Source organism: Typha angustifolia, chromosome 3 (genome assembly GCF_048772165.1).
Source record: "Typha angustifolia cultivar Huaian chromosome 3, ASM4877216v1, whole genome shotgun sequence".
NCBI lineage: Eukaryota > Viridiplantae > Streptophyta > Magnoliopsida > Poales > Typhaceae > Typha > Typha angustifolia.
Genome location: NC_133241.1, coordinates 8,262,835 through 8,276,272, shown reverse-complemented (window position 1 = coordinate 8,276,272; position 13,438 = coordinate 8,262,835). Strand labels below are relative to the sequence as shown.

General features: G+C 43.4%; 3 protein-coding genes across 4 annotated transcripts; 2 read left to right on the top strand and 1 right to left on the bottom strand.

Moving 5' to 3' along the window:
* Nucleotides 1-1,312: 1,312 nt before the first annotated feature.
* Nucleotides 1,313-3,301, bottom strand: LOC140780246 (uncharacterized). The gene has a single exon (XM_073125663.1). The coding sequence runs from the start codon at nucleotides 2,985-2,987 to the stop codon at nucleotides 1,527-1,529; it is 1,461 nt and encodes a 486-aa protein (XP_072981764.1). The 5' UTR covers nucleotides 2,988-3,301; the 3' UTR covers nucleotides 1,313-1,526.
* Nucleotides 3,302-3,579: 278 nt separating this feature from the next.
* LOC140780073 (pentatricopeptide repeat-containing protein At1g18485-like) lies at nucleotides 3,580-6,237 on the top strand. 2 transcript variants are annotated; one of them, XM_073125394.1, is made up of 3 exons: nucleotides 3,580-4,073; nucleotides 4,152-4,219; nucleotides 4,326-6,237. In XM_073125394.1, exon 3 carries the CDS (start codon nucleotides 4,745-4,747, stop codon nucleotides 5,684-5,686), a length of 942 nt encoding a protein of 313 aa, XP_072981495.1. In that variant the 5' UTR covers nucleotides 3,580-4,073; nucleotides 4,152-4,219; nucleotides 4,326-4,744; the 3' UTR covers nucleotides 5,687-6,237. The 2 variants fall into 2 exon arrangements, with proteins under 2 accessions (XP_072981495.1, XP_072981496.1); XM_073125395.1 differs by having other exon boundaries at nucleotides 3,580-4,219.
* Nucleotides 6,238-6,376: 139 nt separating this feature from the next.
* LOC140780072 (digalactosyldiacylglycerol synthase 1, chloroplastic-like) lies at nucleotides 6,377-10,751 on the top strand. Its single transcript, XM_073125393.1, has 7 exons — nucleotides 6,377-7,122; nucleotides 7,533-7,565; nucleotides 7,868-7,955; nucleotides 8,659-9,143; nucleotides 9,228-9,494; nucleotides 9,703-10,052; nucleotides 10,145-10,751. Exons 1-7 carry the CDS (start codon nucleotides 6,490-6,492, stop codon nucleotides 10,677-10,679), a joined length of 2,391 nt encoding a protein of 796 aa, XP_072981494.1. The 5' UTR covers nucleotides 6,377-6,489; the 3' UTR covers nucleotides 10,680-10,751.
* The last annotated feature ends 2,687 nt before the right edge of the window (nucleotides 10,752-13,438 follow it).

The window sequence follows — 13,438 nt, the reverse complement described above, 5'->3', positions numbered from 1 at the left end:
TTTATTAACAATATTGTTTGGGATTAAAGTTGAACACATAACATTCTTCTTAGTCACGGAGAAAGTACCTATCATCTCTACTTGAGTTGGTTGGTGGCCCAATTAACTTGACAGGAAGAAGAAAGAGAGATAATAATAATAATAATAATAATAATAATAATAATAATAATAATAATAATAATAATAATAATAGATTTATAGTGTGAGTAGCACCCAAAAAACATCAAAATTTTATGAATTTGTTGTTCCTTCTGCAAAGCCCACCAAAGCAGCCCAAGAGGTGATCATCAACCTTTCGGAATTGAGCAGGAATGAAGGTCTTGCTTCCAATGGATTGTCAATCATTGGCTAAGAGAGGGCTAGGATTCTGGGGCAAGCCAAAAATACTGGATATGGAAGCTGGCCATCTCATAGCCAAAGATCTCATAGCACTATCATGTGCCATCTTTTCTGCAAAAGAATAGGAGACAGGGCTTTTTTGACAAATTGGTGCGTATGTTAGAGATCATCTTGAAAAGGTCTCTGATGGTTTTGAGATTGGAGAGGAAGTAAAGATCTGTCTCAAAGAGTAGAATAGTGTCATCGGTGAATTGGAGAACCGGAATCACTGTCTCTAAGGAAGGACCGAAGGCCTCGAATAAGGCTTTTATTCTGCGTGGAGACGAGTAGCCTGAAAATGATGTTAGAGACCAAGATGAAAAATAGAGGGGAGAGAGGGCCCCTTATAATGAATTTTTTTTTTTTTTTTTTTGACCATCAAGGAGCTGTTTCCAGCTATATATTAATTAATTAGCTGTCGACATGTAATCCGCGTCGACAGCGATGAGTTTACAAAATTCTGGAGGTGCGTGACTTAGCCGCTAGAAAGTGCTAGATCCGGAGGCCACGCTTGCCTTAGCAGCTGCCCAGTCAGCAACTTTGTTTGCTTCTCTATCTACGTGAGTAATCCTTACTTCCATACAATCATTTGCGAGATCGACGCACTCCTGCACTAGGTTCCTAACACGCCAAGGGCTGTGCTCTATCCTCTGCATGCATCTGATGGCCTCCAGGCAGTCCATTTCGATCTCCAACCTGTTATAATGAAGGTTTTGGTCGAGGTTAAGTCTAGCTTGATGAAGATGTGAGATTAGCTATTTCGATAGGTGCAAGCAAGGAGTTCATGAACGAAAGTCAAAGAGAAGGTTGTGAGAAGGACATTCTTGGAAGTGATTAGTTGCACACCGGGTGTGCATTTAGTTGATAAGAACTGAGTTTTTGGAAGTGAAATTTTTTAGAGAAGTCACGCCTTAGTAGTATATACAACAACAATTATAAACAGCTTGTGGTGAATAGTTATCATTAGAACGAGTTAATATCTTCTTTTACAGAAGGAGAGAGTGAAAAAAAAAAAAAAAAAAAAAATTCTTCTATCCAAATTATCCCTTTACTCCCTAATTTTCCATCAAGCTAAACACGCCAAAGGTAGTAGAAGTGAACTAATAATAACTTCCAGGCTTGTTCTTTTGATGCTATTGTATGGATCTTCATCTCTCAATCCTATCACTGGCATTCTTCAACATCATCTCTTGAATACGATCAGCAACAAGTCTCGCGACGACCTTAGGCGAAAACCTCGTGATCATGTCCTCCCTTGCTCTCCTCCCTCTCCTTGAGGCCTCTTCGCGGTTACTGACGACATGCCTCATCAGAATTCTCAAACGATCGCTCGACGGCTCTGCCCACAGATGCCCCTTGAAGGGTCCTTCCATCACTTGGCTCATTTGATCCACGCCCAACGGGTAGCCATTCTCCTCCGTTAAGTACTCCGTTGGCCCAGACCAATTCGTCGCGATCACCGGCAACGCCATCGCCATGGCTTCGACTATTGGCCTCCCCCAGCCTTCCCCTCTCGACGGAAGGACAAACGCGTCGGCCGCCTTGTATAATCTCGGAAGATCGGATTGCGGTATATGGCTATCGATCACATGGATAGGAGCCCATCCACTGATCGGCTCCTTCATGCCGGATTCATCCACAAAGTTGTGAATTTTGCTACTGAAGTCTTTATCGGAGTGGTAGGCACTTATCAAGAGGTGCAACGCAACGCCATCAGAGTTGGAGAACTCTTCCAAGAACGCTCTTAGCAGCACATCCCAACCTTTCCGCTGCTCCCATTTGAAGATACTCAGGAAAACAATCTCCTTTCTGGTAGAACTTGAACTATAATTTGACCTTTTGGAGACTAAAACTGGGTCTCCGACGGGAAGAACCAATGCCTCGTGCTTTGCTGGGTCGAAGAAGTCGACGTCGATTGGCTGCACCACTTTTACGACTTTAGAAGGATCAACACCACTCTGCACAAATGTTGAGACATGGAATTCAGTAGGGACCCAGATGGCATCCATCTTGTTACACCTCTTCACATGCTCCGGCGTGAGCCGATCAGTCTCGAACATTGTGCGTCCAATTACGAACACCGGTTCCTCGTATCCCCCCGGGGGGCACGGCAAGGTCTGGAACAACGGCGGAAACCAAGCACCCGGCTCACTGTGGCATATCACGATACTCTTAGAAAGATCACACCTTGTGTTATAAAGCTTCAAAGCTAGAGCTCTGGACTCCTCGGGCAACCCAAGCCAGAACTCTATGGACTCCAAATCACCATGTTGCTCAATCTGGAGCTTAAAGTTGGGATCTTTGATGTGAGCATCAAGAGCTGTGACATAAGACCAGGCTTCGGAGCTATACCCGCCGCCAGATACGAAAGGGGCCATCCATCGAACACATGGCGGGCGTGTCGAGATAGATCTCGATTCTTCCTCCTGGGCGCGTGAGAAGAGACTCAGATATGCGAGAGAGAGGTGGGATAACGGGAAGGAGACGGTGAGACAGAACGCGAGGAGAAGAGTTACAACAGCCGGTCCCCAGAAGAGTAGTAGCCGCTTCCATTTCGAAGAAGATGGGTGTTTGCGAACTGGAGGAGATTGGTCGGCGGCCGAGTCCATGGTTCGGGGACTAGAGTAGTTCTTGGATCCCTCCCTAGTTATCTGTCAGCCAGATCGGGCCAGCATCACGCGCTAAGCACGTGAATATGCTACACGAATCTCGAGGACAATCGTAACTATACGTAGCGTTTTCGTACAGCAGTACGTATTCACATAAAGCTCGTCAGAACCGTTTCGGAATCTTTCCCGCAGACGGGGATTTATGCGCGTCATTTGCGTACTTCGCTGGGTTTTGCCTCGTCACCAATGAGAGAGAGTGTTAATAAATGACGATTTCACACCCAGTCCAATCACCAGCTCATAGCAATTCCAAGGGTAAATAAAGAAAAGAAAGAAAGAAAGGGGGTATTTATTTTCTGGGGATCAAATCATGCCATCATTGCCGTTTTTTGAGATGATTGTTTGATGGGGGGTCACGACTACGCCACCAAATTTGCCAAACCGAGGTCTCTTCGAGGTAACCCAAATGATTAAAGTAGACATCAACCCGCCTCTCTTAGATCAAATCTGGGTGTCAACTTGGGTGCAATTAAATGCACAACTTTCATTGTGGCAGATCCCGATGACGTCAGCGGAGAACATAATAAAAAAATCTGACGGTCCAGATACGGAGTGGATCGCGACGACCACTCGGTCACTTCGGCACGTGCCGCCGCGTGGCAGTTTTTACTGGTATCGGTCGAAATTTACGTCTCCTCTTTTACGTATGACTGCATGGGAGGTAGCGTCGGTGATTCGGGTACGCCGTCGGAGATCCAATCGCATTCGATTTTATATATATATATATATATATCGCCTCAATTTGTTTGGACAGGGGTGGTGCAATGATTAGTTTACTGAGCTAAATTTGTACTGGATTCGCAGGATCTTCTCAATAATACCATCTGAACTTCTTTTGAGAAAAGTGCATCTCTTCCATCTTTAAAGCTCTGCCAACCAAGTCGATAGATCTCCTCTATAAATACATCTCTCCCGTCCTCAAATACCACTATACCACTCAGATGGGCTACTCTCGTTCTTTAGTCTTATCATGGCTGCTTGCTATTCTACTAGTGGCTTTGTGCTTGGTAGTGCACGCACGTATAGGTATATATCATGGCAAGCTCTTAAACGTTTTAATGATTTTGATCCAGTTTTGCTATTTAACTTACTCTTTGCATATAGGTTGCCTTGATGGTTTTGGATGTTTGAATCCGAAGGTATATGCTTCAGAGAGAGGAATATCCAGAGAGGTGTATATACATAATATATTTATGAAGAGTTCAACGTAGTTTATGGGATCGGTACCAACCTTAACATTACAACTGACATGCTTTGGCATTGCCAATTTGCTCGCAGGTGACCCTTTCTCAAGGGTTTCGGGGGGATTTGGTGGGTTCGGAGTTGAGAGAAGTGCCATCTGGACCCGACCCGTTGCACCACAGGAGTAGCCCCAGGAAGCCCAAGACCCCTTGAACCTGAACCCAACCGGACTTGAATTTTTGGGGAGGGAGAAGTAAAGCTCTCCTTTTCTTTTTAGTCCTGCTTTTATGGGGAGTCAAATATATATAATATGGGGATACTACAAAATGTATAAAGCTTACATCTTGAATACCTTTTTTTGTATGTTTATTTTATATCCTTATGTTATGGTATATGAGAGGAAAAGAAAGAATATGGGCCCTTTTTTTCATTAAAATTAGTGCACGCTTGACCCATTCAAAAGGTAGTATAGAAGAGAAGAGCCCACGTTAGTCGTAACGAGCCCACGCCGCCACATGGGAAGGATTATTCCCAACGACCTCCCTTTCTACGCCGCCCTCCTCGACTCTATCTCCGCCGCCCGTGATCTCCCCCTCCTCCGCCGCACCCACGGCCGTCTCGTCCACCTTTCCCTCTCCCCCCGCCCCTTCCTCCGCTCCAAGCTCCTCGCTGCCTATGCCCGCTGCTCCCGCCTCCATGAATCCCGCCTCCTCCTCTCCCTCTTCCTCTCCTCCAGCCTCCGCCTCCCCCCTCTCTTCTCCCTCAACGCCCTCCTCTCCTCCCTCCCCCCTCTCCCCTCCCTCCTCCTCCTCCGCCGCATGCTTTACCTCGGCGTCAAACCCAACTCCCTCTCTTTCTCCGCCGCCCTCCGCTCTGCCGCCGCAATCCCATCCCTCCGCCTCGTCCGCCTCCTCCACGCCCTCTCCATCGTTTCCTCCCTCCACCACCCTCCGTCCCTCATAGCCGCCTACTCTAAATCTGGCGACTTTCCGTCCGCTCGCAAGGTGTTCGACGAAATGCCCGAACGAGCACGCTCATTCGAGGCGCGCACGGCGATGATCTCCGCTCTCGGTGCGCACGGGATGGCGGAGGAGGCGGTGGGGATGTTCGACGAGATGGGTCCGGAGGTGGACGATAAGGCAGTGACGGCGGCGCTGGCGGCGTGCGCGCACGCGGGGATGCTGGTGGAGGCGAGGAGGGTGTTCAGGAGCGTGAGTGGGAGGAGGAGGACGGTAGAGCATTACACGTGCATGGTGGATGTGCTGGGGAGGGCGGGACGCGTGGAGGAGGCGGAGGCGTTGTTGACGGAAATGGAGGCGGAGGAGATGGACGAGGGGATTTGGGCGGCCTTGCTGGCGGCGTGCAGGTTGCACGGGAGGATCGACGTGGCCGAGCGGATCGCCGACCGCCTCTACGGGTTGAAAGCAGAGCTAAACAACTGCACTTCTGCATCCTAGGATCCATCCGGATTGGTCCCGCAGACTGCTGGACATGCAAAAGCCGTGATAGCGCTTGAAATCGAATGTTTGCAAACTCACAATAGATCGGCTCGCACTGATAATAGTGGGCACCCATCAGTTGCATGCCACCTAATTGGAGATGCGCATCAAGCAACCAAGAATCTAGGCACAGTCATAGCCGTCGGATGTGTATTATCTACACACTAAATTCTTTCACACCTGGATGTTTCTTGTGTTTGTCTAAGCAATAAATTAAATTAGTAAACTTAGTAAGAGCATAGAAACGTTGTCACGCAGAACAGCTTGCCTATCCTTGTCGGAGTGCGTACTTTGTGCAATCATCAAGTGGATAAACCACACAACTTGTCCGCATTAATTAAGTGGATATCCTTGTGCGAGCGAGACTAGGACACATACAGAACAAGGCGGCGTCAATTTCTTTGCATCAATATGGAACGGTTCAAAAGAAAGGATGGAAATTTTGTTGGTATATCCCACACTTGAAAGGTTTTGCATCGTCTATGGACGGACTATTGGTCCATGGAATATGCCCTTCCACAATATTCCACCAGCAGCCTCATCAGAAGCACGTGCTACTCCACCCTTCCTGCGCCGCCACGTCATCTCTCCGGCCCCACGAAATCTCTTCGACGACGCTCTCCTAGTCGTTCTTGGTCCACAAAAAATCGAAACCCCTCCTTCCCTCTCCGCGTCGTCTTTATTCCCTCTCTTTCTCGCGGCCACACGATCCCATCATTGCCAAAGAAGAGAGTGAGAAAGAGAGAGAGAGAGAGAGAGAGATGATCAATCTCGGGATGGAGACGACGCGGCCTTCGGCGGCGGCGAGCTCCGGCACGGCGGAGAAGGCCTTCTCGTTCCTCTCTAAAGGGTGGCGCGAGGTGCGCGACTCCGCCGGGGCCGACCTCAAGCTGATGCGCGCGCGCGCCAACTCGTTCAAGGACCTCGCCGACCGCGAGCTCGAGAACTTCCTCAACTCCGCGTCGGCGTTCTCGGCGCCGCCGCTGCCGCCGGCTGAGGGGGCGATCGCGGAGATCGAGTTCGTGAAGCGGATCCAACCGAAGCTGTCGGAGATACGGCGGGCGTACTCGTCGCCGGATTTTAGCCGGAAGGTGCTGGAGAAGTGGAGCCCTAAGGCGACGATTAGGATAGATCTGTCGGCTATCAAGAACGCCATCGTGTCGGAGGCGGATGTGGCCGGAGGGTTCTTGGATTTTAGGATCGAAGGAGTCCAGGGAAGGAGGAAGGTGCGGTGGAAGGGATGGGAAAGCGAGGGGGAGGAGGAGGAGAAGGAGTGGGAGCCCATCCGGATGCTGAAGACGGGATTGAAGGAGATTGAGAGGAAGAGCCAATCGACTGATATTTTCGGAAATTTTGCGGGCAGCGAGCTTGTGGAAAAGCTGAAATTGAGCCTGGTAATTCCCTAAATTATGTACTTCTCTGTTCAATAAATGTGCTTTAGGGATTAGTAGCTTGTTTCTCGTTCTGCCATGGTTTCAATTAGGGTTATTTTTTCTTTGTTCTTGTTGCAAAAAGTGAGATTAAGCATATGGGTGGATGATTGATTGTCCTTCCTTTCACCTAGTTCATAATTTCGATCACTTTGTGTAATCCGTTATGAGCAAACTGCAAATTAAGTGCAGACTGACGATATTAGAAATGCTTTTCTTTTGTATTGCAATTTAGTGCAATCCATTATTTTGGTAACTCAGGGTGCAGAGTTGATACCAATTTCTCTTTTCCCATACTTGTTTTTCTATGCTCTTCTATGTTGCTCTGTCTGAGAGGAGCCATACTTACCTACTGTTACATTTTCTTTTTGCAGAGGTCAATTTCCAAGGAGCCTCAAGAATGCAAGGTTGGTTTTAGAACTATCATAAATTTGTGTTTGTTAGCGTTGACTGTTCTATGATATGCAATTTGATGTGTTCTTTCTTCAAATTGTACTCATGGGTTGAAATTTTTTGGGATAAGAGAGAGTTTGGATAATTATTCAATACGAACAGCACTAAAAAATAGTGTCCAAAAGAATGTACAGAAATAGTGGCAATCTTGCCTTTTGGAATAGGAGACGTAGTTTGAAACTTTGAATGATTGTTCAATTATACTCTGATGGTTTGCTTTATGCATTTTCTAATGGATTCCAACCATCTAATGCAGGAAATTCTGCCTTTGGATCTACCTGAGCTATTGGCATATTTTGTTAAGCAATCTGGACCATTATTTGATCAGCTCGGTATAAGAAGAGGTACAGAATTTTTTTTAAAAAAAAAATTATTTCCTTCTGTGAAATATTTCCTGTCTTTTTGAGTTTTTTCACATTTGTTTTGTCATAGTAGACTTCATGTTTTCCTTCTGCCCTTGAGTTTGCAGTAAGCCAATCACTACATTTTGTATGTAGCTTCTCTGTTTTCTGTTTCCCTCTTTTGATTGAATAACAAAACTAGTTGGATGTTAAGTAATAGCTACTATTGTTCCAGAGAGATCTCTTAGCCAGATATTTCAAGCCAGGAAGTCAGGCTTACATATGAATAATGATAGTGGGAGATCTCTAGCCAGATATATTTCGTGCCACGAAGTCAGGTTTACACTAGATAGTCATACAGCACATCTTGCAAAATCCTCCTACTGTAATCATATGCAACATATGTCCCATTTTATGTATAGTGTAAGGCCGTTGCCTGCCTAGACCCATAGGCAAACTATGTACCATCTTTGTTGATGACAGCTTATGCTGGTAGGCAAAAATATGCTAGTAATGGAGAGATACAATTGCCAATACTCTGGTTTTGCATGTATTATCTGGAGTTGTGGTGCTTTTTTTTTTAAAAAAAAATTCTTCTCAGCGTTATCTTGGACTTATACCTCTGTTACTTTTAACAGTGTCTTCTGCCTCATTATTGATATGGTAAGCTATTGTATCTTATACTCGGTAACCATTTTGAGTGCAGATATATGTGACAAAATGGTGGAAGCTCTTTGCAGCAAACAGAAAGACTACCTTGTATCTCATTCACTTTCTGCTAGTGAGGAATCATTGCCCAGAAATGAGAACATCAATGATGAACTTGACTTGAGAATAGCCAGTGTGCTACAAAGTACGGGTCATCACTATGATGGTGGATTGTGGAATGATGCAGCAAAACATGAGAGTACAGACAAGAAGCGGCATGTTGCAATTGTAACAACGGCTAGTCTTCCCTGGATGACAGGAACTGCTGTAAATCCATTGTTCCGAGCTGCATATTTGGCTAGAACAGCCAAGCAGAATGTAACCTTAATGGTCCCTTGGCTTTGCAAGTCAGACCAAGAGCTGGTATATCCTAGCAGTATGACTTTTAACTCTCCAGAGGAGCAGGAAGCTTATATTAGAAATTGGCTGGAGGAAAGGGTTGGCTTTAAAGCAGATTTCAAGATATCCTTTTATCCTGGAAAGGTAGTCATTTAATTCATTATATCTCATCCTAATACTTTTATCAGTTTTCAAGAATTCTTAACGGTGGACTTTGTTTTATTATAGTTTGCTAAAGAAAGACGAAGCATCATCCCTGCTGGGGACACCTCACAATTTATTTCCCGTAAGGAGGCTGATATCGCCATACTGGAAGAACCAGAGCACTTAAACTGGTACCATCATGGTAAACGTTGGACAGATACGTTCAACCATGTAGTTGGTGTAGTTCATACAAATTACCTGGAATATATCAAAAGGGAGAAGAATGGTGCTATCCAAGCTTTCTTTGTCAAACATATAAACAATTTGATCGCCAGAGCATACTGCCACAAGGTATCATATTCTGATCTTCTGCTGTTCCTAATGCACACTCTCTTGACTGAATATATTTTGGGCCCTGTTAAGAGGTCCAAATGATTTTATTTGATGAGAATGGTGTCATCAGCAACTGCCCTTTTCTGTCAATTCGACAGCAGTAAGCATAAATTTTTATCGTGTGTTCTTAACTAATTAGTGATCTGTGTCCTGTGGCATTATGTAGGTATTGCGCCTTTCTGCAGCAACTCAAGATCTACCCAAGTCTGTCATTTGCAATGTCCATGGTGTGAACCCCAAATTTCTCAAGGTTGGGGAGAAAATAGCAGCTGAAAGGGAGCGTGGGGAGCAGGCATTCTCCAAAGGAGCATACTTTTTGGGGAAGATGGTCTGGGCCAAAGGTTACAGAGAACTGATAGATTTGCTGGCAAAGCACAAAAATGACTTGGAAGATTTCAAGTTGGATATATATGGAAATGGCGAAGATTCACATGAAGTCCAATCGGCTGCCAGGAAGTTGGACCTAAATCTTAACTTCCTTAAAGGAAGGGATCATGCAGATGATTCACTTCATGGGTAAGGATTCATGGAAAAACCATGATATAACTCGATTATATATTCTTTTTATTAGTTGTGGAGCTATAATGTGTTCTTTTGTGGATTCTCAGATACAAGGTTTTCATAAATCCAAGTGTTAGTGATGTCCTCTGCACAGCAACAGCTGAGGCTCTTGCCATGGGGAAATTTGTTATTTGTACAGATCACCCATCAAATGATTTCTTCAGATCCTTCCCTAACTGTTTGACATACAAAACAACAGAGGATTTTGTTGCAAGAGTGAAAGAGGCTATGGCCAGTGAGCCTCAACCCCTCACCCCTGAGGAAAGATATCACCTATCGTGGGAGGCTGCGACCCAGAGATTTATGGAATATTCGGAACTTGACAAGGTTCTGAGTAGCGACAGCAATGTGTCGAGAGAAGGTGCAAATCCTAAGAATATCTTGAAGAAGTCAGTCTCCATGCCGAATATGTCAGATATGGTTGACGGAGGACTCGCATTTGCTCATTATTGTCTCACAGGTAATGAGATCCTAAGGTTGGCCACAGGAGCAATACCTGGTTCACGCGATTATGATAAACAGCATTGTATCGATCTGCACCTCTTGCCACCTCAAGTACAGAATCCTGTTTATGGCTGGTAAGATGCAGCCATCTGTACTGTTATTGTGTTGTTTATACTACCTTTTGATATCAATTGAGAGTTTTCCTGCTAACATGTGCATGATAATATGATCCACACTAATTTCTACCTACTGATCCATTTCCTGTATTACTCTCACCGAGTTGTGAATAGGGGAGAAAAAAACGATCATTTCCTCCTTTGATCATTGTCTGTAGTGTTCTTAAGCATGCCAGTCAGAAGGCATGCAGGGTTACCACTAAGATGTATTCATTTGATCTGGAGCTTTTTAACATTTTTTCATCGAATTGCTGGAATGGAAGTTGTCTGTCAATAGTCCATGCATGTGAACCCGATGTTATCCTTGTCAAGCTGGTCACTTCATTGGCATAGCCTCTTGGCATCAGGGGCTGGCTCCTTGCTTGCAGTTCTCAAGCTGCCGTTTGATATGGAAGGTAATTCTTCTGCTCGTGTAACTGATGCCAATTTGGTGCTTACTAGTAGTCTCATCTTTTTATTCTTTTTAGTCGGTGTAATAGTCTATTAAGTTGGACAGTAACAGGTGGTCTGCATTTATTTGATCAATCCTCACTTAGAATCACTATCAGGTACTGAAGAATTGATTCCTTCCATTTTTATGAGCTATATATATATGTATAGATATGTTGCAATTTGTATCTTGCCAGTGCAGTTGTTTTGTTGGTGCTCGACTTGCTGGTCTCAAGAGGGCGAAAAAAGGATCGTAATTTTTCATTATAAACCCTATCAAAAGAATAATGTGACTTCTTTCTGAGCTTGAGGTTTTTTTTTTTTTTTTTCTATTATTCCTTTTCTATCTAGGCCCTATATTGCAAAAGGCAAATAACAACTTGTCGGTAACTGGATCATTTTCGTAAAGCCAAAGCATGAGCTTGCAAATTTATCTTCCTGACACGTGGCATCACACACCAAGAACTGGCTCATCTTCCACTCGTATTTATTATTCAAATAAAGGTCTTATTTCTTTCTTTCTTTCTCTCTCACTTTTTTTACCTTATTTTCTTCACCATAGACTAGTGGCATCCCAATGCCTTAGTTTACACGTACTGTGAACGAATTGGTGATCTAGACAAGCAATCACTGTGGGAAGTTGCTTCTTCTCTGTGTTATTTTGCAGTTGCTTGTTTTTCCCTTCATCTCTATGTTGTTCTGGCATGGGGCAGGATGTACCTCGGTGTATTTGTTAATTATGGTTATGTGGGACTTTTGAGGTCAGTTCAGTAGGAAGGTTTGTTTTGTTACTATTAAGATTCGGTAGGTGTCGGTAAAACTCCAGGAATTTTGGTGGTGTTATGTTTGGATGATGGAGTTTCTATGGTGTATTTGGTGGGATGGTTTTGTGTATTATCCTCGTTTGAAAATTAATGTGTTTTTAAGTTCCAATGAAACAAGGGCTATGACATGTATGTCAGAGAAAAAAAAAATGATCACGGTAGTAAAATTTTTTACATGAGTTATTATAAATTTATTTATTTTTTAAATATTAAAGTTGATATTTAATAGATTTATCATCGGCCGTATAAAATCATTTACTCTAGCATATATATTATAAATAACTAATTTATTTATCAAGCATATAGTCTATAAGCTTACCATCAATAAGAAAAAAAAAAAAATAGTAGACTGCACTAGATTTTTATTATTCATCAATGGCACCAAATAACTTAGAACAAGAGAGTACAAAGTAACTCAAAATATGAACTTTCCATATAGCTAACTAGGTGCCCTTAAAGGTAACAACACCACTTACATATCCAGCTTTAACCTGTTACTGACTCTAATCATCCAAACTTAGCTTTTACATGTAATTTGATAATAATAAAAGGACAACCTAAATGAAGGTGGTGCATGATTACAGTCTGATATAAGGAATCCACTATGGAATATACTAAAGCTCCGTTTGTTTCCAGCTCTCTTTTTATCCATCTTTCTATCTTTTTATTGTAACTAATGGTCCATATCTTTCTTTGCCTCAGTTGAGTTGTAGTGGGGAACAGCTCAAAAGACCAACTCTGATAGTGCTGCTCTTTTTTTTTTTCCAATTTGTACAGCAAACACCCACCTCTATGATATCTATATATCTCTAGAATATGGATGATAGATTATTCATCCCATATGGTTTCTTATCCATCCCTATCAGCATATCTTATTCTGCAACTTTGGAGTAGTGCTTTCTAGAACTTATGACGGTATATACATAATTTATTGCAGAAAAGCTGTTCTCTATCCTCGAATTACTCAGATTTTAATAATGTTCTCTTTGTAGTTTCTCATCTTATACGAGAATAAAGGAATGTGAAATTAAAAGTTGGGCCTTACATTCAATTTAGGCCAGGCCCAGGTATATAAGTAACATTTAGGGAAAATGTTCAATTCACACCCTACAAATTTACTAATTTTCTAGTCTCTGAGAATTTAACAACTAAACCCATTAATTTTTTTTTTTGCTATAATTTCCATATGATACAATAAACTTACTAATGTATGTACATTTATTATATAAAAATATTCTTGTACAAGTGGCGATGGTTAATATATTCTTTATAAAGTATCCAACTACCACCCCCAGATGGCTTTAACTGCTCGACCAGTAGCAGTTTTCTTGGTTGGCAAATCAAGTTTAGAGTTGGTCAAAACGATTAGTTAGTAAATTATTATCACTGCTGCCGACCATTTAGACTCGATAAGACTCTCTCACACAATATCTATCCCTTAGATTAGATCCCATTGTTCCTTCTTCCC

Coding starts and splice junctions, on each gene's coding strand:
- LOC140780073 (XM_073125394.1), top strand. CDS start 4,745: ATGGGAAGGATTATTCCCAACGACCTCCCTTTCTACGCCGCCCTCCTC.
- LOC140780246 (XM_073125663.1), bottom strand. CDS start 2,987: ATGGACTCGGCCGCCGACCAATCTCCTCCAGTTCGCAAACACCCATCT.
- LOC140780072 (XM_073125393.1), top strand. CDS start 6,490: ATGATCAATCTCGGGATGGAGACGACGCGGCCTTCGGCGGCGGCGAGC. Junction 9,144..9,227: donor TATCCTTTTATCCTGGAAAG/GTAGTCATTTAA, acceptor GTTTTATTATAG/TTTGCTAAAGAAAGACGAAG. Junction 10,053..10,144: donor GCAGATGATTCACTTCATGG/GTAAGGATTCAT, acceptor GTGGATTCTCAG/ATACAAGGTTTTCATAAATC.